The following is a 22956-nucleotide window of genomic DNA, read 5'->3' on the forward strand; positions in this document are numbered from 1 at the left end:
TTTTTATTTTATGTTTTGTGAGTACCCTATTGTTGTTTAAATAAAAACTACTCATGTTTTAAAAAAATTACTACACTATCCAGAACCCCTCCTTCTTTTTATCACTCTCCTTTGCATCTACAAGAGATAAAGACAAGCACAAACCCATATTGGTCCAGGAAGCAGCCACCCCAGGTGTGTGTGTATATATATATATACACACATACGGTTACCTCATTACCGCAAGGTAAGAGGCCACTTCTATTGGTGTGTTTTTTTGCATGAAGAGGAGACGTGTATTCCTCCAACACTTTTTACTATTTGCACATTGGAATGCCTATTTGTACAAAGAAGAAAATAATTTATTTTACCATTTGATTGCACTTTTTGCACATTTGGGACTAGACTGGACTTTATAGTATAATTGCAGTTGGCACAATTGAAGATTTTATTTTGTGTTTTTTTTTTTTTTTGCATTTTTTGCACAGGCTAATTACACAGCAAGTTTTTGCTGCTGATTATTGCACATTTATGATTTTGCACAATCTTTTTGCACATATTGTATACTGAACAGTTTTTTCACAGTGTTATTAGTAATTTATCTGTGCACTTTGCACATTTTGATATCAGCCACTTGAATGTTGTGATCATTATTTGAATCATTGGTCTGTCCCTATCATTGGTTCCAGTGGAAGGAGGTGCCTCGCCATTGGCATCAGTGGGAGAAATAGTGACCCATCATTCGCGTCAGTGGGAGAAATGGTGCCCCCATCATTGGGGTGTCAGTGGGAGGAATGGTGCCCCTATCATTGGTATCAATCAGTAGGAGGAATAGTGCCCCATCATTGGTGTCAGTGGAAGCAATAGTGCCCCATCATTGGTGTCAGTGGGAGGAATAGTGCCCTATCACTGGTGTCAGTGGGCAAAATAATGCCCCATTGTTGGTGTCAGTGTGTGGAATAGATACCCGTTGTTGGCGTTAGTTTGAGGAATAGTGCCCCATCGTTGATATCAATGGGAAAAAAAAGCGCCCCATTATTGATGTCACCACCAGGAATTATGCCCCTTTGTTGGTGTCAGTGGAGGGAATAAGGTCTCGTATCAGTGAGAGAAAAAGTACCACAAGGGCCGGATAAAGGAGAGCAAAGGGCTGCATCTGACCCTTAGGCCACAGTTTGGAGACCACTGTTCTAAAATAAACATGTCACACTTACCTGCTCTGTGAAATTGTTTTGCACAGAGCATCCCCGATCCTCTATTCCAGAGGCCCCCCATTGGTGCTCCTGGTTCCATCTCTTCTTTGCGTGCCCCTGTAGTTTTTTCTCTTTTGTTGTCTGAGTATAGAAACAAACAATGGCTCCTGCTGCTCTCACTGGGTCCAGTGAGGAGGGAGACAGAGCAGCGCCACTGCTCTCGGGCACAGCGCTGTATTGAGACTGGGCTCAGGCATTGGTGTGTGTACAGGGAGTGCTGGGTGTGCCTGGGCGCACCCTGATCACCCCTTGTGCCAGTGGCACATCATCCATGTATGCAATGTGTGAGGGGCCCAAAAGGAGTAAAAATAACGTCAACCACGTTTTTCTGGGGCCTGGCCCCAAGTGGCGGTACTGGCATCCATGGAACTTTTTTCATTTTCGATGCACAGACGGCAATGGGAAGGGAAGACCAAAAGCATATTTTATGGGTAGTGGAAGGCTTTTGTTTTATTTAAACTGGCCCCTTTAAGCCCCTCCCACTGCACACACACTTTGGCCACACCCACTGTTCACCATGGTTTTGAGCTTTGGGGGTGCACACCCTACTGCAATAGGCTGTGCATGCCTATGGGCTCAGGTAAGTATTTGTGAGGGCCGGGGGAGGAGCTACACATAAAAGCTGTTTTACCTTAATACAGAGACTGGGAAATGAGCAAGCTGGGGTCCAGTAGCAGCTAGGGACCCAGCAGAAACATAGTCAGTAAACAAGCCAAAGGTCAGTAACAAGTGGTTGCAGATCGGGATCAAGCAGAAACATAGTTGAGGAACAAGCCAAAAGGTAGGTAACAAGCAGTGGACAGCAGCAGGAGCATCAACAGCGAGATACTGGCTGGAAACAGCACAATATTCTGGCAAACAGGAAGTGCAAAGGCATGGCTTATATAGGAAGTTCATGGGAGGAGCAAAGAGTTCAAGGTTCACAGAAACAACTTTCAAAGCAAGATCATCCAAAAAATTGTCTAGGGAGCTGCCCAGCATCTCAGGTTGCTCAGCAAGAAGAGATATCAGGTCACATCTTCAAAAAAATAAATAAAACAGCCTTTGGAATACAGAGTAAAAATAAATAATTCATATTAATAAACGGTTTTAAATTGTCATACAAATATATATTCAAAATCATATCTTTATTATTTTTTGCCAATAACACGGTGTGGGCAGATTTCTGTCAGTCACACTCCTCCGGCCTGTGTCTTAGAATAAGAGGGAGGGGAAGTCTCCATTAATCTACATGTAATATCCCCCCGTTGTGTTTAGCTGGTTTGTGGGCATTGAGGAGGAGGGAGGGGAGTGTTTACCGCTGTGTATACGCCAACATATAGGTACATGGGCTGTTTATATGTGATGGGGAGGAAATGCTCAGTATAGAAACTCACTGCACACTGAGCATGTGCAGAGCTGCCAACACTGATCTGCAGAATCCCTAGCTGAATTTGGGACATGAACAGAAAGCGGAGACAGAGAGCAGCAGGATCAACCAGGTTTTTTGCAAAATACAGAAGACGACTCTCATAGTGAGTATGAACAGCATGTAGTACACCATTTATTGATCGTTTTTTATGATGTGGGATTAGTGACCCAGCGGACACCTCCTATTCGTATGAACTCATTAGGAAGCACTACAGCTCAAGTGAAAACCCAACATATCACAAAGGGTATTTTTCAAAAACTTTCAGCGTTGGAAAAAACCCATCCATTTACACTTCCACCAAGCAAAATCAGTCAATTATACCAAAGAGGCTTACCAATCGATTAAACAGTCTAACATAGTAGAGGTACTTAGTAGAAATTACGTCTCCAGCTACAATTTGTATAATTAATCAGCAGGTAGATTGATCTAATGGGTGTGCCACCAGGCTTCTGTTTTGCCTTCTTCTAGATCAACAGCTTTAGAATTAGATTGCCTTGCTGAACATGTTTTTTTTTCACCTATGTTACCGATACCTACTGGTTATAGCGCTAATCCCTGCTCCTTAGTGTTCATTCTCTATTTACTTTACAGAAAGGGTAGCAATAGGAGACGCCAGTGCTTGATATGTAATGGTCACAGAATATAATGTTGCTGCTGGAATGGCCAAAAGGTGTATGAAGACAACTGGGCCAATTTACATAAACAGAGGGGAAAAAAAATAGCTAAACATAACAACCTATTCCAGCTCAACTCAGCAGAGACAGAGCGACTTCCACGAGCAGCTAATGGAAGCTGAATTTCATAAATGTCTCCCAATGGCAAAAAGTCTCACCAGTAACCACCTTTGCAGAATGGACCAAACTTTTCGAGAGAGTTCACGTGGATGTTCAGAAGGAGTGTTATTTCGTACCTTATGGAACAGGTCATGATATGTTGGAGGGTTTGCCAACTGATCAAACCACTTTGTGACCGCAATACACATTTTTAAAAAGACCTCATGGCTCCATGCTGAGGTTCTCTCCTGGTCACCACAATGCGGCAAGACATGTTTACAGAAGGTAGCCAAGGTCCTGTGCACTTCTTCTCACTCCTCCCTGCCGGAGGCGTACCGCAATTTTAACAATGTCTTTGACAAAGGTCAAGCCAGTCATTTTCCTCCACACCGATCGTATGATTGCGCAATTGACCTTCAACCTGGTGCCATACCCCCTCGTGGCCGGGTTTACCTTTTGTCAGTCTTGGGAGGATAAGGCCATGAAGGAGTATGTTGCAGACGCACTTTCTCGAGGTTTCATCCACAAATCCTTGTTTCCTGCTGGTGCTGGTTTCTTCTTTGTGAAGAAGAGTGGTGAACTGAGACATAGTTACATAGTTAGTAAGGTTGAATAAAGACACCAGTCCATCCAGTTCAACCTGAGTGAGTGTCTACAATTGTCCTTATCCCTGTACATTACACACTCACATCAGTCCCTACCCTCAAGGAGCCCACAATCAAGGAGACCTTGTATCGATTATAGGGGTCTCAATCGCTTCACGATTAAGAATGCCTATCCGATTCCGTCGATTATGGAGTTATTTGACCGACTCAAGGGTGCAACGGTTTTCACGAAGCTTGATTTGAGACGAGCATACAATCTCGTGAGGATTAAGGAGGGAGACGAGTGGAAAACTGCATTTAATACCAAAACAGGCCATTATGAGTACCTCGTAATGCCTTTTGGCCTTTGTAACACCCCCGGCAGTTTTCCAGAAATTTATTAACAATGTCCTCCAAGATTTATTACAGTTATGTGTGGTGGTTTATCTCGACAATCTCCTCATATTTTCCAAGTCCCTGGACAGCCACCACACAGAGGTCTGTTGTATGCTTGAGAAACTAAGATAGAACAATCTCTATTGTAAATTGGAGAAGTGCGAATTCCATCATGAACATGTCATTTCCACTGCTGGTTTTTCAATGGACCCAGAGAAACTTTCAGCAGTCCTACAGTGGCCCCGACCCGTGGGTTACGTCCTCTGCAGCGTTTAATTGGCATTCCCAACTATTATCGGAAGTTTATTCGTAACTTCTCGTCTCTGGTCAAGCCCCTGACTGATATGACCAAAAAGGACGGTAACCCACAGAGATGGTCTCCGGAGTCCATTAAGGCCTTTGAGAGCCTCAAGGCTGCCTTTGTTTCTGCTCCTGTGTTGGCCCATCCTGATCCTACATTACCTTTTATCCTTGAGGTTGATGCTTCTAAGACTGGAGTTGGCGCCCTTCTGTCTCAACATCCTACCTCTGAGAGCGCTATGCATCCTTATGGCTACTTTTCCAAGAAATTGTCACCTGCGGAGTGTAATTACGAGATTGGTGCCAGAGAGCTGTTGGCGATCATTTTAGCCCTGAAAGAATGGAGACATCTCCTCGAAAGGTACCACTGTGCAGGTTCTCATTCTTACTGACCATAGAATCTCACATTGTTGTCGGAGGCTAAATGCCTCTCTCCCAGAAGGGCGCGATGGGCTCTTTTCTTGTCTACTTTCAATTACATTGTCTCATTCTTACCCGGTACTAAGAATGTAAGGGCTGACGCTTTGTCACAACAATTTTCCTCCACTTCCAAGATGGAGTCGGTTCAGATTCCTCCGATTCCTCCTAATCGTATTCTGGCCACGGTTCGCACCAGTCTTACTTCTCCTTTGGGTGACAAAATTCTTGCTGCTCAGGTTCATGCTCCTCCTGAGAAACCTTGTGACCACTGTCTTGTCTCAGAGTCTCCGTACTCCTGTGCTCCAGACTTACCCTTCTCCCAAGGCTGCTGGCCACCCTGGGAAGAATCAACTCTTTTGGGTCATTTCCCAACAATTCTGGGGGCCTAGTCTACATGCTGATGTAACTGCCCTCGTAGCTGCCTGTTCCGTGTGTGCTCAGAGTAAGACTCCATGACACCTTCCAGTGGGCCTCCAACAACCCATACCCAAGAGAGGCCCTGGACCCACCTGTTTATGGATTTCATTGTGGAGTATCCTTATGGTGGTTGACCAGTTCTCGAAAATGTCCCATTGTATTCCACTTAAGAAGTTGCCCACTTCTAAGGAACTGGCTTCCATTTTTTCTCGGCAGATCTTTCGCTTACATGGGCTACCCAAGGTGCTTGTCTCGGATAGGGGTAGTCAGTTTGTGTCCCGATTCTGGGGAGCCTTTTGTGCACAGTTGGAAATTCAACTTGCTTTCTCCTCTGCGTATCACCTGCAGACTAATGGGGCTGCAGAGTGAGCCAATCAGTCCTTGGAGCAATTCCTACGTTGCTATATTTCTGACCATCACAACAACTGGTCAGACCTCTTACTGTGGGCGGAGTTGAGTTCTGCTTGCCGATTGTCCCAGTTTATGGCAAACTATGGTTTCCAACTGTCCATGTTGCCCGACTCATTTGTTCCGCAGAGTATTACTGCATTAGAGGAGCATCTCCGTGGCCTTCGTTCTAATTGGGCACAAGTCCAGGAGGTTTTGCGACATGCAAATGATAGGTACAGACTCCACGCTGACTGTAGATGCCTGCCTGCGCCTTCCTACCAGGTTGGGGACAGGGTCTGGCTCTCATCTCGCAACCTCCGACTTTGTGTTCCCTCTCTGAAGTTCACACCTTGGTTTATTGGGCCTTTCCGTATTATTCTCAGGATTAACCCAGTGGCTTACACATTAGATTTTGCTTCTAATATGCGTATTTCAAATGTATTTCATGTCTCCTTTATTAAAACCTTTGGTCTGCAACTGCTTTACCACCTTGGTGCCTCGTCCTCACCCTGTACAGGTTGAGAACCATGAGGAGTATAAAGTACAGTCCATTGTTGAATCCCGTAGGTTCCATGGGCGCATACAGTACCTGGTGCACTGGAAAGGGTACGGTAAAGAGGAACGCTCTTGGGTCTCTTCCTCGGACGTACATGCCCCTGTCCTCCTTCATGATTTCCATAGACAGTTTCCCCTCAAGCCTGGTGGTCCTGTGAGGGGGAGAGGTCATTGAGGAGGGGGTACTGTCAGGGCTGGGCTCAGCCCTTCCTTCTCAAAGCTGGACCCTCAGCTGTCGGCTGAGTGTCGTCAGCTCCCGTCTTTCCACAGTGACTCACCTGTTGATGATATCCCCGTCAGGCCTGCCTATTTACGCCATCCAGTCCAAATGATCTTTGCCTTCGCCTTGGTCACATCTCCAGAGACACTCTCCTGTGTTCCTGTTAAAGACTTGCTTGGCTGACATTCCTTCTGGCTCCAGATCCTGCTTGCTGTTCTACTACGCTCATCTCTGGCTCCCTGGCGTTTTGGCTTGTCTGACTATCCGTTCCAGTTCCTGAACTCTGCATATGTTTTTACTACGTTAAAGTGAGGTCCCTCGCGCAACTAAACAAGTGATAAATAATCCAAACTAAAAAAATATAATAGCTCTGACTTGGACTTATCATATATTTATTTATACATTTATTATATTTTGGATTTAGTCGATTGTGTTGATTTTACTCTGAAATCTGCGCAGATCACTGCCATTATATGTTTGACTATGTTTACTCTGTCTATCTTTTATTATTATTATTATTATTATTTTAAACAAGTGTGATTTAACTGTACTTCTGTCTCAGTCTGATTCATGGCTTCTGACAGTAACGCAAACTACTAATCAGCCAATCGCATGGCAACAAGTCAATGCATTTAGCCATCTAGACGTGTTGAAGACAACTTGCTGAATTTCAAACCGAGCATCAGAATGAGAAGAAAGGGGATTTATGCCATTTTGAACATGGAATGGTTGTTGGTGGCAGACAGGCTGGTCTGAGTATTTCTGGGATTTTCACACACAATCATCTCTCGGATTTACAGAGAATGGTCCGAAAAAGAGAAAATATTCAGTGAGCGGCAGTTGTGTGGAAAATGCCAGAGGTCAGCGGAGAATGGGCAGACTGGTTTCAGATGATAGAAAGGCAACAGTAACTCAGAAAACCACTCGTTACATACAAGTTATGCAAAATATTTCCCCTGAATGTACAACACATCGAGCCTTGAAGCAAATGGGCTACAGCAACAGAAGACCACACTGGGTGCCACTCCTGTCAGCTAAGAACAGGAAACTGAGGCTACAATTGGCACAGGATCACCAAAATTGGACAATAGAAGATTGGAAAAACATTGCTTGGTCTGATGAGTCTGGAATTCAGCTGCGGCATTCAGATGGTGGAGTCAGAATTTGGAGTAAACAACATGAAAGCATGGATCCATCCTGCCGCGTATAACCGGTTCAGGCTGGTGGTGTAATGGTGGGGGGGATATTTTCTTGGCACACTTTGGGCCCCTTGGTACCAATTGAGCATCGTTTAAACACCACGGCCTACCTGAGTATTGTTGCTGACCATGTCCATCCCTTTATGAATACAGCGTCCCCATCTTCTGATGGCTCCTTCCAGCAGGATAATGCCCCATGTCACAAAGCTCCAATCATCTCACCACTGGACAATGAGGTCCCTGTCCTCCAATGGTCTCCACACTCACCGCATTTCATCTAATAGAGCACCTTTGGGATGTGGTGGAATGAAAGATTGGCATCATGGATGTGCAGCCGATAAAAATCTGCAGCAACTGTGTGATGCTATCATGTCACTATGGTGCAAAATCTCTGAGGAACGTTTCCAACACCTTGTTGTATCTATGCCACCAAGAATGAAGGCAAAAGGGGGTCCAACTCGGTGTATATGCATATACTGGGCCATGGGAAAAGGAAGTACCACCAGTCCTCCTGTATGGGGCCCAGAACCGGATGTGGGCAGGGAGTGTGATTGGCGGGAATGGGGGGCAATTACTGGAACCAATACCCTGTATGGCTCTCTGTGCAGGAGGGGGGGTTGGAAAAGAACTTGCTGAGCCACGCATTTACGGTCCCCAACCGCTACTGCTTTTAGCTACAGAGGCAGCAGCCTGGGGTGTACACATGCTTGCAGCTGGAATTATACCCCCTGTCACTTTGCTCACCAAACGCAATACATACAGGTAAGTGGGGGCGCCTCCTCAAGTGCCTGCCCCCCCCCCCCGGCAACCAAAGCTCCAATCATCTCACTACTGGACAATGAGGTCACTTGACTCCAATGGCCTCCACACTGACCACATCTCATCCAATAGAGCACCTTTGGGATGTGGTGGAATGAATGATTGGCATTGTGGATGTGTAGCAGACAATTCTGCAGCAACCGGATGTGGGCAGGGAGTGTGATTGGCGGAATGGGGGGGGGGGGCAATTACTGGAACCAATACCCTGTATGGCTCTCTGTGCGGGGTGGGGGGGGGGGACTTGTTAAGCCACGCATTTATGGTCCCCAACCGCTACCGCTTTTAGCTACAGAGGCAGCAGCCTGGGGTGTACACGTGCTTGCAGCTGAAATTATACTCCCTGTCACTTTGTCCACCAAACGCAATACATACAGGTAAGTGAGGGCACCTCCGCAAGTGCCCCCCCCCCCCCGGCAACCATATTCGATGCAAAGGGCTGTGGTTTGCTACTGTGGGGATCAAGGGGTTAAAGCAGGGCATTTTCAAAAGAATAAGAGCTCAGCCTCCAAACTCCACCAAAAAAAACAGTGTGAATATTTATTTTTGGTGAAATGCCGCTTTTACCGCTATACAAGTTGCAAAGGCTTGGGAAAATCGCCCAGAGTAAACCCCAAGCTGTCCCCCATTTCGAACGGCACCCACACTACTTGAACGAGCGTAATGCAGGCTTTTTCAGTGCAGACCCCCGTGCTCCTCGCTGTGCGCCAAAGTTCCCTCTGGCACTGACAGGGAAGGAAACACACGCGGTGTCTTGACGTGCGTCTTACACAATGCACTCGTATATCTGTGCAGCCGTCAGAACAGACATATAAATTAAGATTTATATGTAGCAGGGAGGAGAAATATAGACAAGGATATGCAAAGGCATAAATTAAATTTGAGAACGCCGGGCGTCGGGGAAAAAAAAAAAAAAAAAGGAATAGAATAAGACGCAACCTGTTTCAATCACAAGCTTGCTTTAGGGTTATTTATAAACGCTCCGACTAATCCTGCTTGTAACTGTAATATAGAACTGCCAAGAGAAATTTAAAACACACTTCCCCAAATCAATAGTCATTTGCCAACTCCACTCACTTGCATTTTTCAGCGCGGAAAAAACTTGGGGAAAAAAAATAAAATAATTTGCCGCTACATCATAGCAATTTTACTCAATTAAAGTGTGAGAGGCATTTAACCTGTGTCAGGTGCAGCCGAGGGAGGAAGGTACCCCGGGGACAGGTCAAACTGCTGTGTAAGTAGGGGAGAGGGGGAGGGGAGGGGGGCTCGCTCCCATAGGAAATAGCCTGCCTATGTTATTTCAAGGGGCTGTAATAGAACAACAGTCAGAGGATGCTCTCAGGAACGGTGCTGATTGCGAATGGACCTGAACCCAAGCGCAGAACTTCCTCTCATACAGACTATAAGAGGGGAGGGGGGGGGATATGGAGTTGTATTTAATAAAAGGTAAAAAATATCAGAAACCAAAATTAAAGTGGAACTGGGGACAAATAATTTTTGCCCATGCGGGCGGGGGGCGCTGTGCCTGCACTGCACAGGTTAACAGCTAGTTAAGCCCCTTTCACACTGGGGCGGTGCTATTTTTAGCACCGCTTTACAGTCGTTTTAGCAGCAGTATTTGGCTGCTAGCGGTTTTACCCCCCTGCTAGCACCCGAGAAAGGGGGACATCTGTTACTCTTGCCCTGGGTGAAACATTTGGAGGAGGGCGCACAATCATTACTGTACTCCCCCCCCCCCCCCCAGTGTGCTGTGTTGCCTCCCTGCCCAGGGACTCCTGTAGTCTAGCCTGTCCCCCCCATGATCCATCTGGTGAGGGCAGCCGCGCATGTGTGTGTGAGAACAGCGGAGGGGAGGGGCAGTACAGAGCATACGGCGGCTATTGGAGAAACTCTTGGCGGGGGATACTGAGGAGCAGCTGGGCGTTGGGAACAGTACCTGGTGCTGGGTAGAGTCCTGTTCTGATAGATAATCATGGAGGCCATGGAGATGTGAGCAAAATCAACCAATCTACGCTGTTCATGTAGGGGGCGGGGGGGGGGGGGGGGTGGGTTGAGTAGTGCAGGAATCAGGTAGGTCAGTGTAGTGGTCAGTATAGAACTCAGGCAGGTCAGTGTAGTCAGTATAGGAATCGGGTAGGTCAGTGTAGAGCAGTGATATGCAATTAGCGGACCTCCAGCTGTTGCAAAACTACAAGTCCCATCATGCCTCTGCCTCTGGGTGTCATGCTTGTGGCTGTCAGAGTCTTGCTATGCCTCTTGGGACTTGTAGTTGTGCAACAGCTGGAGGTCCGCTAATTTCATATCCCTGGTGTAGAGGATAGTGTAGGAATCAGGTAGGTTAGTGTAGTGGTCAGTGTAGGAATCAGGTAGGTCAATGTAGGGATAAGGCAGGCCAGTGTAGGGATAAGGTAGGTTAGTGTAGGGATAAGGTAGGTCGGTGTAGGGATAAGGTAGGTCAGTGTAGTGGTCAGGGTAGGAATCCAGGTAGGTAAGTTCAGTGGGCAGGTAGGTCAGTACTACTGTACTAGTGGAAGGGACTCAGGAAGTGCTAAAAGTCTGGCGGGGGGGGTGCACATTTCTTGCCTTGTCCCGGGCACTGACAACCCACCCTACACTTCTGACTGCATATATAATTTGAGGAAAATATCCGTATAAAATAGTTTACCATTTCCCAATAAAAAAATATGTCCCCGGATTTCATTTTAAAAATCTGGTCACCTTGCTCATTACAGATCTACCCCACAGCGACTGCACTTCCAAGTGCACTTTGCACTTGTAGTTTGCACTTGTAGTGCAAAGTGGATTTGCCTTTGGTAAGTAACCCCCTAAGTGAGCCTGTGGATAGCATTACAGGACTATTTGCTGAAGTTGGACTTGTGCCGCTTGCCCCATTAGCACCATTTAATCTCTCGTTTCTAAGACAATGTGTGATGTCATGTAAACGTCTCTAGAATTGCAAGAGAAGTCAATCTAAGCCATCAAGTCAATGTGGGATTTCTGGTGCTGGCGATTAATATACTCACACGGCGCTGTGTAAATGAGCGGTCGGCCTTTTAAATACGCGGTTTGTAAATAAAGCAATCTATCACAGGCTGTCAGAGCGGTCCTTGTGCCCAAACTGCACTGGAGGAAAAAAAACCGAGCGACAAGAGCAGACTTCACAGGTCAAATTAGGCTGATGTTCAGTTTTAATTCACTTAATCACCAGAGACATAATTGTCTGCTACAGTAAGTAAACCACTGCGGGGCATAAGATGGGATTACATGTCCACGTGAAAAGGGTTATCAGTCTCCCCATTTCTCATACACCGGAGGGGATACGGAATACAAAGAGGATGTTACACTCTTGAGATGATCCAGGAAAATTGCAAGCGAATGCTAAAAGTATGTGTGTGTGTGTGTGTGTGTGTGTGTGTGTGTGTGTGTGTGCTCAATCACCTCTTCTTTAGTAAGCAAGCAGATCTGAGCTAACCTGAACAGGTGAGAAATGCAGACAATGCACTATATAAAGCCACGCTTTACAATCTCCTGTGCTGGAAATTAACCTTCCAGACTGATAAATTATGGCGATTCCAAAATGCAAAGCAGCCTACAACAGAGAGCGTGGCACCAAATCACTTGGGGGGGGGGGGGGGGGGGGTGGGATGATGAATAGAAAGTGGATAAAAAGCAATAGTGATATTGATGCATGCTTTCATTTTCTATGCTGCAATGCCAAAGGAAGTCTTAATGTGTTGCTAAATAGGTGACAGAGACTGTCCTTCTTCCCCCACCAAGGAAGTCACGTGTCCCGCTGACGAAACACGTAGGGCCGGGGACTATTGAATGATGTCACCACGCACCAGGGACCAGAAATTAACCTTCCAGATTGATACATTATGGTGATTCCAAAATGCAAAGCAGCCTACAACAAAGGGCGTGGCACCAAATCACTTGGGGGGGGTGAATAGAAAGTGGATAAAAAGCAATAGTGATATTGATGCATGCTTTCATTTTCTATGCTGCACTACTGCAATGCCAAGGGAAGCCTTAATGGCTTAATGGTTGCTAAATAGGTGACAGACACTTTCCTTATTCCCCACAGAGGAAGTCATGTGTCCCGCTGATGAAACACGTAGGGGCGGGACTATTCGATGAAGTCATCACACACCAGGGACCAGAAATTAACAACCTCTTTGGGGAACGATGAATAGAAAGTGGATAAAAAGAAATAGTGATATTGATGCATGCTTTCATTTTCTATGCTGCACTACTGCAATGCCAAGGGAAGTCTTAATGGTTGCTAAATAGGTAACAGAGACTGTCCTCCTTCCCCACCGCAAAAGTCCCGTGTCCCGCTGACAAAACAAGTAGGGGCAGGGACTATTGATGACATCATCACGCACCAAGAGACCAGAAATTAACCTTCCAGACTGATCCGTTATGGCGATTCCAAAATGCAAAGCAGCCTACAACAAAGAGTGTGGCACCAAATCACTTGGGGGGTGATGAATAGAAAGTGGACAAAAATAAATAGTGATATTGATGCATGCTTTCATTTTCTATGCTGTGCAATGCCAAGGGAAGTCTTAATGGTTGCTAAATAGGTGACAGACCATGTCCTCCTTCCCCACAGAGGAAGTCACGTGTCCCGCTGACGAAAAACGTAGGGGCCGGACTATTCGATGAAGTCATCACGCACCAGGGACCAGAAATTAACAACCTCTTTGGGGAACAATGAATAGAAAGTGGATAAAAAGAAATAGTGATATTGATGCATGCTTTCATTTTCTATGCTGCACTACTGCAATGCCAAGGGAAGTCTTAATGGTTGCTAAATAGGTAACAGAGACTGTCCTCCTTCCACACCGAGAAAGTCCCGTGTCCCGCTGACGAAACAAGTAGGGGCGGGGACTATTGGATGATGTCATCATGCACCAAGAGACCAGAAATGAACCTTCCAACACTGATCCATTATGGTGATTCCAAAATGCAAAGCAGCCTACAACAAAGAACGTGGCACCAAATCACTTTGGGGAATGATGAATAGAAAGTGGATAAAAAGAAATAGTGATATTGATGCATGCTTCAATTTTCTATGTTGCGGTACTGCAATGCCAAGGGAAGTCTTAATGGTTGCTAAATAGGTAACAGAGACTGTCCTCCTTCCCCAGCGAGAAAGTCACGTGTCCCGCTGACGAAACAAGTAGGGGCGGGGACTATTGGATGATGTCATCATGCACCAAGAGACCAGAAATGAACCCTCCAGACTGATCCATTATGGTGATTCCAAAATGCAAAGCAGCCTACAACAAAGAGAGTGGCACCAAATCACTTGGAAGGATGATGACTACAAAGTGGATAAAAAGCAATAGTGATATTGATGCATGCTTTCCTTCTCTATGCTGCAATGCCAAAGGAAGTCTTAATGGTTGCTAAGACAGACACTGTCCTTCTTCCCCACCGAGGAAGTCACATGTCCCGCTGACGAAACACGTAGGGGCGGGGACTATTGGATGACATCATCACGCACCAAGAGACCAGGAAGTGCAATATCTAATAGAGTCAGACAGAGCTGAATACCAGCAGTGTACTGTGTTAGTGATACTTGTATATGTGAGTGCACCAAATGCATTGGAAGTTATGAGTGGCCTTTTTTCGTGTGGTGTGAATGGTCAATCACATTTAGTGGGCGGTCCGCACTAGTCATATGTGAAAGCATCATGCAGCATTTTCAGTAAGCCACCTTCCCTCACACTGTCTCTTTCCACCTGGGGTCATTAGTACTCACTGAGATGGGATCCCTGCCATCACCTCCTCCATGAGTACACCCCTCCGGAGACCCTCCAGGGGGGAAAGCCTCACTCCAGGGAACTCTTGGCCTGGCCTAAAAGTCCTATTGCGACCTGCCCTAGTCCCCACCTCCATATGGGTCAGGAGGTCTACAGCCGGCTCTTCTGGGTGCAAGTCTACCTCTCCCTGGCCAACCCTGCCCAGGGCCTCTGCCTGATTCTGGGGTCTCTGGCTCCCATACTGACTCTGGTTGGTGGGGTGTAAATGACAATCCGGCTGCTGATGAGAAGGCTGGATGACTCTGGACGTCGTTTGGACAGGAAGAAGAACTGCGGTGTTGGGTTGAAACAGATTGTAACATACAAAAGAGGCATCAGAGGAGAATGACTTGCAGTAAAGCCACCTTCGAACTTTTGAGGGCATCCCTGACTGATTCAGTGAAGAACACGTGGGGCTTGAGCTCCGCTTTAAGGACAATACCAATACCTTTCTGCTGTATCAGATGGAGATCACTACAGTCGATCTTACCTTTACAGCTAGGATCTTCCCACTGGAACCATGATATGCTCTGTAAAACAGATACATAAAATCAATAAAAATCATGAGATTTGCTCTTCTGACCTGACTGTTTGAAAAGTAAAATACATTAAGTAGCATGCATATAGAACATATGGTTATGTGGACAGGGCTGCTCTTAAAAACTATGAGGCCTCATACAGCCAACCTGACGGCGTACACATGCATCCCACCTGATGGGGGCCACATACAGCCCACCTGACGGGGCCACATACAGCCAACCTGAAGAGGTAACATACAGCCAACCTGACGGGGCAACATACAGCCAACCTGATGGGGCAACATACAGCCAACCTGACAGGGCAACATACAGCCTACCTGAGGGGGCCACATACAGCCAACCTGAAGAGGTAACATACAGCCAACCTGACGGGGCAACATACAGCCAACCTGATGGGGCAACATACAGCCAACCTGAGGGGGCCACATACAGCCAACCTGAGGGGGCCACATACAGCCAACCTGAGGGGGCCACATACAGCCAACCTGAGGGGGCCACATACAGCCAAACCTGACAGGGCCACATACAGCCTACCTTACGGGGCAACATACAGCCAACCTGACCGCGCAACATACAGCCAACCTGATGGGGCAACATTCAGCCAACCTGACGGGGCAACATACAGCCAACCTGACGAGGCCACATACCCACATACAGCCAACCTGACGAGGCCACATACCCACATACAGCCAACCTGACAAGGCCACACAAAGCCAATCTGACGGGGGCCACATACAGCCAACCTGACGGCCCCTGCCTCCCAAATAAATACTGTTTTTTAAGCTTCATTTATGAATGAACACAGTGAGTGATCGTTACCATTGTGTTCACTCAGGAAAAGGGGCTGGTAAAGATGACACATTTACCCGACCCTTCCCCCACTCTCCATCTTGAAGGATCCTATTGAATGCTTGAAGCTGCTAGTGGGAAGGATAGGAGGGAAACCAGCAGCACTGCAGGGGTAGGGATGGCCTGAGGCGAGGGGGCAATGTATGGCATGCACAGGGAAGGTGATCAGTGCTGCAGGGAAGGCAATTACTGGAATCGATCCCCTGTATGGCTCTCTGCAACAGCTGAAAGCCAGCAGGAGGGAGGGGAGACCTAAACTGACCAGGCCGGGCAAGGAGAGCATTCATCAGAGAAGCAGCCAAGAGGCCCATGGTAACTCTGGAGGAGCTGTAGAGATCCACAGCTCAGGGGGGAGAATCTGTCCACAGGACAACTATTAGTCGTCTCTCCACAAATCTGCCCTTTATGGAAGAGTGACAAGAAGAAAGACATTGGGGAAAGAAAGTTATAAGAAGTCCCATTTGTAGTTTGCAAGAAGTCATGTGGGGGACACAGAAAACATGTGAAAGAAGGTGCTCTGGTGAGATGAGACCAAAATTGGCCTAAAAGCAAAACGCTATGTGTGGCAGAAAAAGAACACTGCACATCATGCTGAACACACCATCCCCACTGTGAAACATGGTGGTGGCAGCATCATGTTGTGGGGATGCTTTTCTTCAGCAGGGACAGGGAAGCTGGTCAGAGTTGATGGGAAGATGGATGGAGCCAAATACAGGACAATCTTAGAAGAAAACCTGTTATACCCCATACACACGAGCGGATTTTCCATCAGAAAAATCTTGGATGGTTTTTCCAACGGAATTCCACTCAAGCTTGGCTTGCATACACACGGTCACACAAAAGTTCACTGAACTTTCGACCGTCAAGAACAGAGTGACGTACAACACTACGACGAGCCGAGAAGATTAAGTTCAATGCTTCCGAGCATGTGTCAAATTGTCTCTGAGCATGAATAGGAATTTTGCATGTCGGAATTGCTACAGACGATCGGAATTTCCCGTCGGAACCTTTTCCGACTGAAAAATTGAGAACCTGCTCTCAATCTTTAGCTGGCTGGAATTCAACCAGCAAAAGTCAGATGGAGCGTACACACGGTCGCATTCTCCAACCAAAAGCTCTCATCGGTCTTTTGGTGGCCGAATTTCAGATCGTGTGTACACGGCATTACAATCTGCAAAAACCTTGAGACCGGGGCGGAGGTTCACCTTCCAGCAGGACAACGACCCGAAACATACAGCCAGAGCTACAATGGAAATGTTTTTTTAGACCTAAATCCAATAGAGAATCTGTGGCAAGACTTGAAAATTGCTGGTCACAGACGCTCTCCGTACAATCTGACAGAGCTTGAGATATTTCACAAGAAGAATGGGCAGAAATGTCCTCTCTAGATGTGCAAAGCTGGTAGAGACACCCCCAAAAAGACTTGCAACTGTAATTGCAGAGAAAGACGGTTCTACAAAGTACTGACTCTGGGGGGCGCCATACAAATGCCCCCCCACACTTTTCACAGATTTATTTGTACAAATTTTTGAAAAACATTTATAATTTTTCCTTCACTTGACAATTATGTGCCCCTTTGTGTTGGTCTATCACAGGGAATAGGGAACCTTTTTGGCTGAGAGAGCCATGAACGCCACATATTTTAAAATGTAATTCCACGAAAGCCATACAATATGTTTAAAACAATTTTTTTGTTTAATTGACTAATTTCAATTATAACTGTAATATCCACGTCATCTCCCCCACTGTAATATCCACATCTCCACTACGATTGTTTGCTTGCTTACCACTACACAGGCAGGCAGATCCACGAGCAGTTGAGGTGGGTGATGATGACATCAGCGCGCCGCTCACCTAGGCCGCCGCCGGGTGTACCAAGATGGCCACAGCTCCAGAGCTAGGCCGAAGCTGCGGCCTTTCCTATGGGTTCAATCCACGGATCGGCACACCACGCAATCTGCGGATTGAGAGGTGAGAGCCAGATGCAGCCATCAAAAGAGCAACATCTGGCTCGCGAGCCATAGGTTCCCTACCCCTGGTCTATCACATAAAATAATTTTAAAGTTTTTGGTTGTAACATGACAAAATGTGGAAAATGTCAAGGGGTATGAATACTTTTTCAAGGTACTATAGGCTACAGGGGCAGAAGAATTCCCAGGGGTGGTGATGGGACCAGTGCCCAAGAATATAACAAGTAGGGGAAAATGGCAGGGCAGGATATTAGCTTTGTTCATAGCGGAAACAATGACTTTGATCCATTACAACCCAAGATGGCTCAGGGAGAGGTGTCGGAATCAAGACTGAGAAGTAAACTAAATTGATGTCCAATTTAAATAAAAAAAAAATTCCTGGAGTTGGGCTTTAGGAGGCACAAGCAGGTCATAAAGCGCCGTATACACGCTCAGAAATTCGGCCAGCAAACGTCCGATGGGATCTTTTGGTCAGAAGTTCCGACCGTGTGTGTATGCTCCATCTGACTTTTGCTGGCAGAATTCCAGCCGGCAAAAGATTGAGGATCAGGTTCTCTATTTTTTCGGTCGGAAAAAGTTCCGATCAGAAATTCCAATCGTCCGTACAAATTCCGACGCGCAAAATTCCTACGCGGGCTCGCAAACAATTCAGCGCATGCTCGGAAGCACTGAACTTAATTTTCTCGGCTCGTCGTGGTGTTGTACGTCACCGCGTTCTTGGCGGTCGGAAGTTCAGAGAACTTTTGTGTGACCCGTGTGTATGCAAGCCAAGCTTGAGCGGAATTCCATCGGAAAAAAAAACATCCAAGTTTTTTCTGATGGAAAATCCGCTCGTGTGTATGGGGCATGATCGGAAAATAGGCCAGCAAAAGACCGATGAGAGCTTTTGGTCGGAAAATGCGACCGCGTGTACGCTCCATCGGACTTTTGCTGGCCGAATTCCAGCCAGCAAAAGATTGAGAGCAGGTTCTCAATTTTTCAGTCGGAAAAAGTTCAGACCGGAAATTCTGATCGCCTGTAGCAATTCCGACGTGCAAAATTCCTACGCATGCTCGTAAACAATTTGACACATGCTCAGAAGCATTGAACTTCATTTTCTCGGCTCGTCGTGGTGTTGTACGTCACAGCGTTCTTGACGGTTGAAAGTTTAGAGAACTTTTGTGTGACCCGTGTGTATGCAAGCCAAGCTTGAGCGGAATTCTGGTGGAAAAACCATCCAAGTTTTTTCTGATGGAAAATCCGCTCGTGTGTATGGGGCATGACAGGTTTTCTTCTAAGATTGTCCTGTATTTGGCTCCATCCATCTTCCCATCAACTCTGACCAACTTCCCTGTCCCTGCTGAAGAAAAGCTTCCCCACAACATGATGCTGCCACCACCATGTTTCACAGTGGGGATGGTGTTTTCAGCATGATGTGCAGTGTCAGTTTTCTGCCACACATCCAAGTTTTTTCCCCGCCGACGGAAAATCCGCTCGCGTGTACGCGGCATAAGTCACTATATGGAGACCGTTAACGAAAGGTCCTACAGATGTCAGGTTATGAGGTTAAGTAGAAACTGCAGCCATCTATTTTTTAGTGGTGCTGAACCACAACATTTCATACCCCGGGTTATTGGTATAATATAAAACATTCATAGACACCTTGCACCGTATTTCATACAGGAACACAACAGACCTCAACATGCGAAAAACCTAAAACATTTAGTCTCAGCTCCCCTCTTCAAGTAACTGCTTATCAATCTCCAAGATTCCAAAAAAAAAAAAAACCCCCGGAGCGGTGCATTACAGTGCAAGTAGTATATCTAAATGGGAACATAAAACCTCTCAATTCCTCTCTCGTAAAATGATATGTAATAAAGCTTTCAATTTCTTTGGGGAGAAAACAAACATACACAAAACTCTGACAATGTGTAGATTTAAAGTGGCCCTGTCACGCAACACTGGCAGATCATCTAGCACGATGGAGGATCCATGGTAGAAAATCAAGTCGCACACATTGTGTTGATTTGTTTTGATGCGTATTTTAGGTGCGTCGGAGTTGATCTGCTAAAGAACGGGCTGTTCACTTGGCAAACGGAAGGTTTATGGAGATTAGTAAGTGCAGAGGAACGTCACTCCTTGTCTGCTGGGTGGTCTTTAACCACTTGCCTACCGGGCGCTTTCACCCCCTTCCCGCCCAGGCCAATTTTCAGCGCTGTCGCATTTTGAATGACAATTGCGCGGTCATGCAACACTGTACCCATATGACATTTTTATAATTTTTTTTGAGACAAATAGAGCTTTCTTTTGGTGGTAGTTAATCACCACTGGGGTTTTTCGTTTTTTTGCTAAACAAATGAAAACCGAAAAAAAAAAAAAAATATATATATGTTTTACTTAGTTTCTGTTATAAAACTGTAAATAAGTAATTTTTCTCCTTCACTAATGTACCCTGATGAGGCTCCACTAATGGGCACTGATAGGCATCATTGAAGGTCAGTGAAAGGCACTGAAAGGCAGAACTGATGGGCACTGAAAGACAGCACTGATGGGCATTGAAAGGCAGAACTGGACACTGAATGGCAGCCCTGATAGGCACTGAAAGGCAGCGCTAATGAGAACTGAAAGGCAGAACTAATGGGCACTGACAGGCAGAACACATGGGCACTGAGAGGCAGAACTGATGGGCACTGAAAGGCAGAACTGATGGGCACTGAAAGGCAGAACACATGGGCACTGAAAGGCAGAACACATGGGCACTGAAAGGCAGAACACATGGGCACTGAAAGGCAGAACACATGGGCACTGAAAGGCAGAACTGATGGACACTGAAAGGCAGAACTGATGGACACTGAAAGGCAGCACTGGTGGGAACTGAAAGGCAGAACAGATGGGAACTGAAAGGCAGAACAGATGGGCACTGAAAGGCAGAACTGATGGACACTGAAAGGCAGAACTGATGGACACTGAAAGGCAGCACTGGTGGGAACTGAAAGGCAGAACACATGGGCACTGAAAGGCAGAACACATGGGCACTGAAAGGCAGAACTGATGGACACTGAAAGGCAGAACTGATGGACACTGAAAGGCAGTACTGATGGACACTGAAAGGCAGCACTGGTGGGAACTGAAAGGCAGAACAGATGGGAACTGAAAGGCAGAACAGATGGACACTGAAAGGCAGCACTGATGGGAACTGAAAGGCAGAACTGATGGGCACTGAAAGGCAGAACTTATGGGAACTGAAAGGCAGAACTTATGGGAACTGAAAGGCAGAACTTATGGGAACTGAAAGGCAGAACAGATGGGTACTGAAAGGCAGAACTGATGGGTACTGAAAGGCAGAACTGATGGGCACTGAAAGACAGCACTGATGGGCATTGAAAGGCAGAACTGATGGCCACTGGTAGGCAACACTGATTGGCAGCACTGGTAGGAACTGATTGGCAGAACTGATGGGCACTGAAAGGCAGAACACATGGGCGCTGAAAGGCAGAACACATGGGCACTGAAAGGCAGAACACATGGGCACTGAAAGGCAGAACACATGGGCACTGAAAGGCAGAACACATGGGCACTGAAAGGCAGAACTGATGGACACTGAAAGGCAGAACTGATGGACACTGAAAGGCAGTACTGATGGACACTGAAAGGCAGCACTGGTGGGAACTGAAAGGCAGAACAGATGGGAACTGAAAGGCAGAACAGATGGACACTGAAAGGCAGCACTGATGGGAACTGAAAGGCAGAACTGATGGGCACTGAAAGGCAGAACTTATGGGAACTGAAAGGCAGAACTTATGGGAACTGAAAGGCAGAACTTATGGGAACTGAAAGGCAGAACAGATGGGTACTGAAAGGCAGAACTGATGGGTACTGAAAGGCAGAACTGATGGGCACTGAAAGACAGCACTGATGGGCATTGAAAGGCAGAACTGATGGCCACTGGTAGGCAACACTGATTGGCAGCACTGGTAGGAACTGATTGGCAGAACTGATGGGCACTGAAAGGCAGAACACATGGGCGCTGAAAGGCAGAACACATGGGCACTGAAAGGCAGAACACATGGGCACTGAAAGGCAGAACACATGGGCACTGAAAGGCAGAACTGATGGACACTGAAAGGCAGAACTGATGGACACTGAAAGGCAGCACTGGTGGGAACTGAAAGGCAGAACAGATGGGAACTGAAAGGCAGAACAGATGGGCACTGAAAGGCAGAACTGATGGACACTGAAAGGCAGAACTGATGGACACTGAAAGGCAGCACTGGTGGGAACTGAAAGGCAGAACACATGGGCACTGAAAGGCAGAACACATGGGCACTGAAAGGCAGAACTGATGGACACTGAAAGGCAGAACTGATGGACACTGAAAGGCAGCACTGATGGACACTGAAAGGCAGCACTGATGGACACTGAAAGGCAGCACTGGTGGGAACTGAAAGGCAGAACAGATGGGAACTGAAAGGCAGAACAGATGGACACTGAAAGGCAGCACTGATGGGAACTGAAAGGCAGAACTGATGGGCACTGAAAGGCAGAACTTATGGGAACTGAAAGGCAGAACTTATGGGAACTGAAAGGCAGAACTTATGGGAACTGAAAGGCAGAACAGATGGGTACTGAAAGGCAGAACTGATGGGTACTGAAAGGCAGAACTGATGGGCACTGAAAGACAGCACTGATGGGCATTGAAAGGCAGAACTGATGGCCACTGGTAGGCAACACTGATTGGCAGCACTGGTAGGAACTGATTGGCAGAACTGATGGGCACTGAAAGGCAGAACAGATGGGTACTGAAAGGCAGCACTGATGGGCACTGAAAGGCAGAACAGATGGGCACTAAAAGACAGCACTGATGGGCATTGAAAGGCAGAACTGATGGCCACTGGTAGACAAGACTGATTGGCAGCACTGGTAGGAACTGATTGGCAGCACTGATGGGAAGAGTTGGGGCTGAACTGATAATCAGGATATTGCTGATTATCAGTGCCTTGATCATCAGTGTACATTTGCCGGTTATCGGCTCTCCTCACCTGCTGTCAGCGTGAGGAGAGGAATGCCGATAACTGGCAAATCCCGTTTACACTGTG

The 22956-nt window shown here is 46.7% G+C and overlaps 1 protein-coding gene across 1 annotated transcript in view; it reads right to left on the bottom strand.

The window, feature by feature from the left end:
- MAP2K5 (mitogen-activated protein kinase kinase 5) overlaps positions 1-22956 on the bottom strand; it is a 330503-nt gene that overhangs the window by 141129 nt on the left and 166418 nt on the right. Inside the window, exon 9 of the mRNA XM_077469109.1 lies at positions 15014-15053. Coding sequence (XP_077325235.1) covers positions 15014-15053 — 40 coding nt within the window. The remainder of the gene's footprint in view (positions 1-15013; positions 15054-22956) is intronic.

Source organism: Lithobates pipiens, unplaced genomic scaffold (genome assembly GCF_037356315.1).
Source record: "Lithobates pipiens isolate NorthernLeopardFrog02 unplaced genomic scaffold, aLitPip1_a1.2 Scaffold_8, whole genome shotgun sequence".
Classification (NCBI taxonomy): domain Eukaryota; kingdom Metazoa; phylum Chordata; class Amphibia; order Anura; family Ranidae; genus Lithobates; species Lithobates pipiens.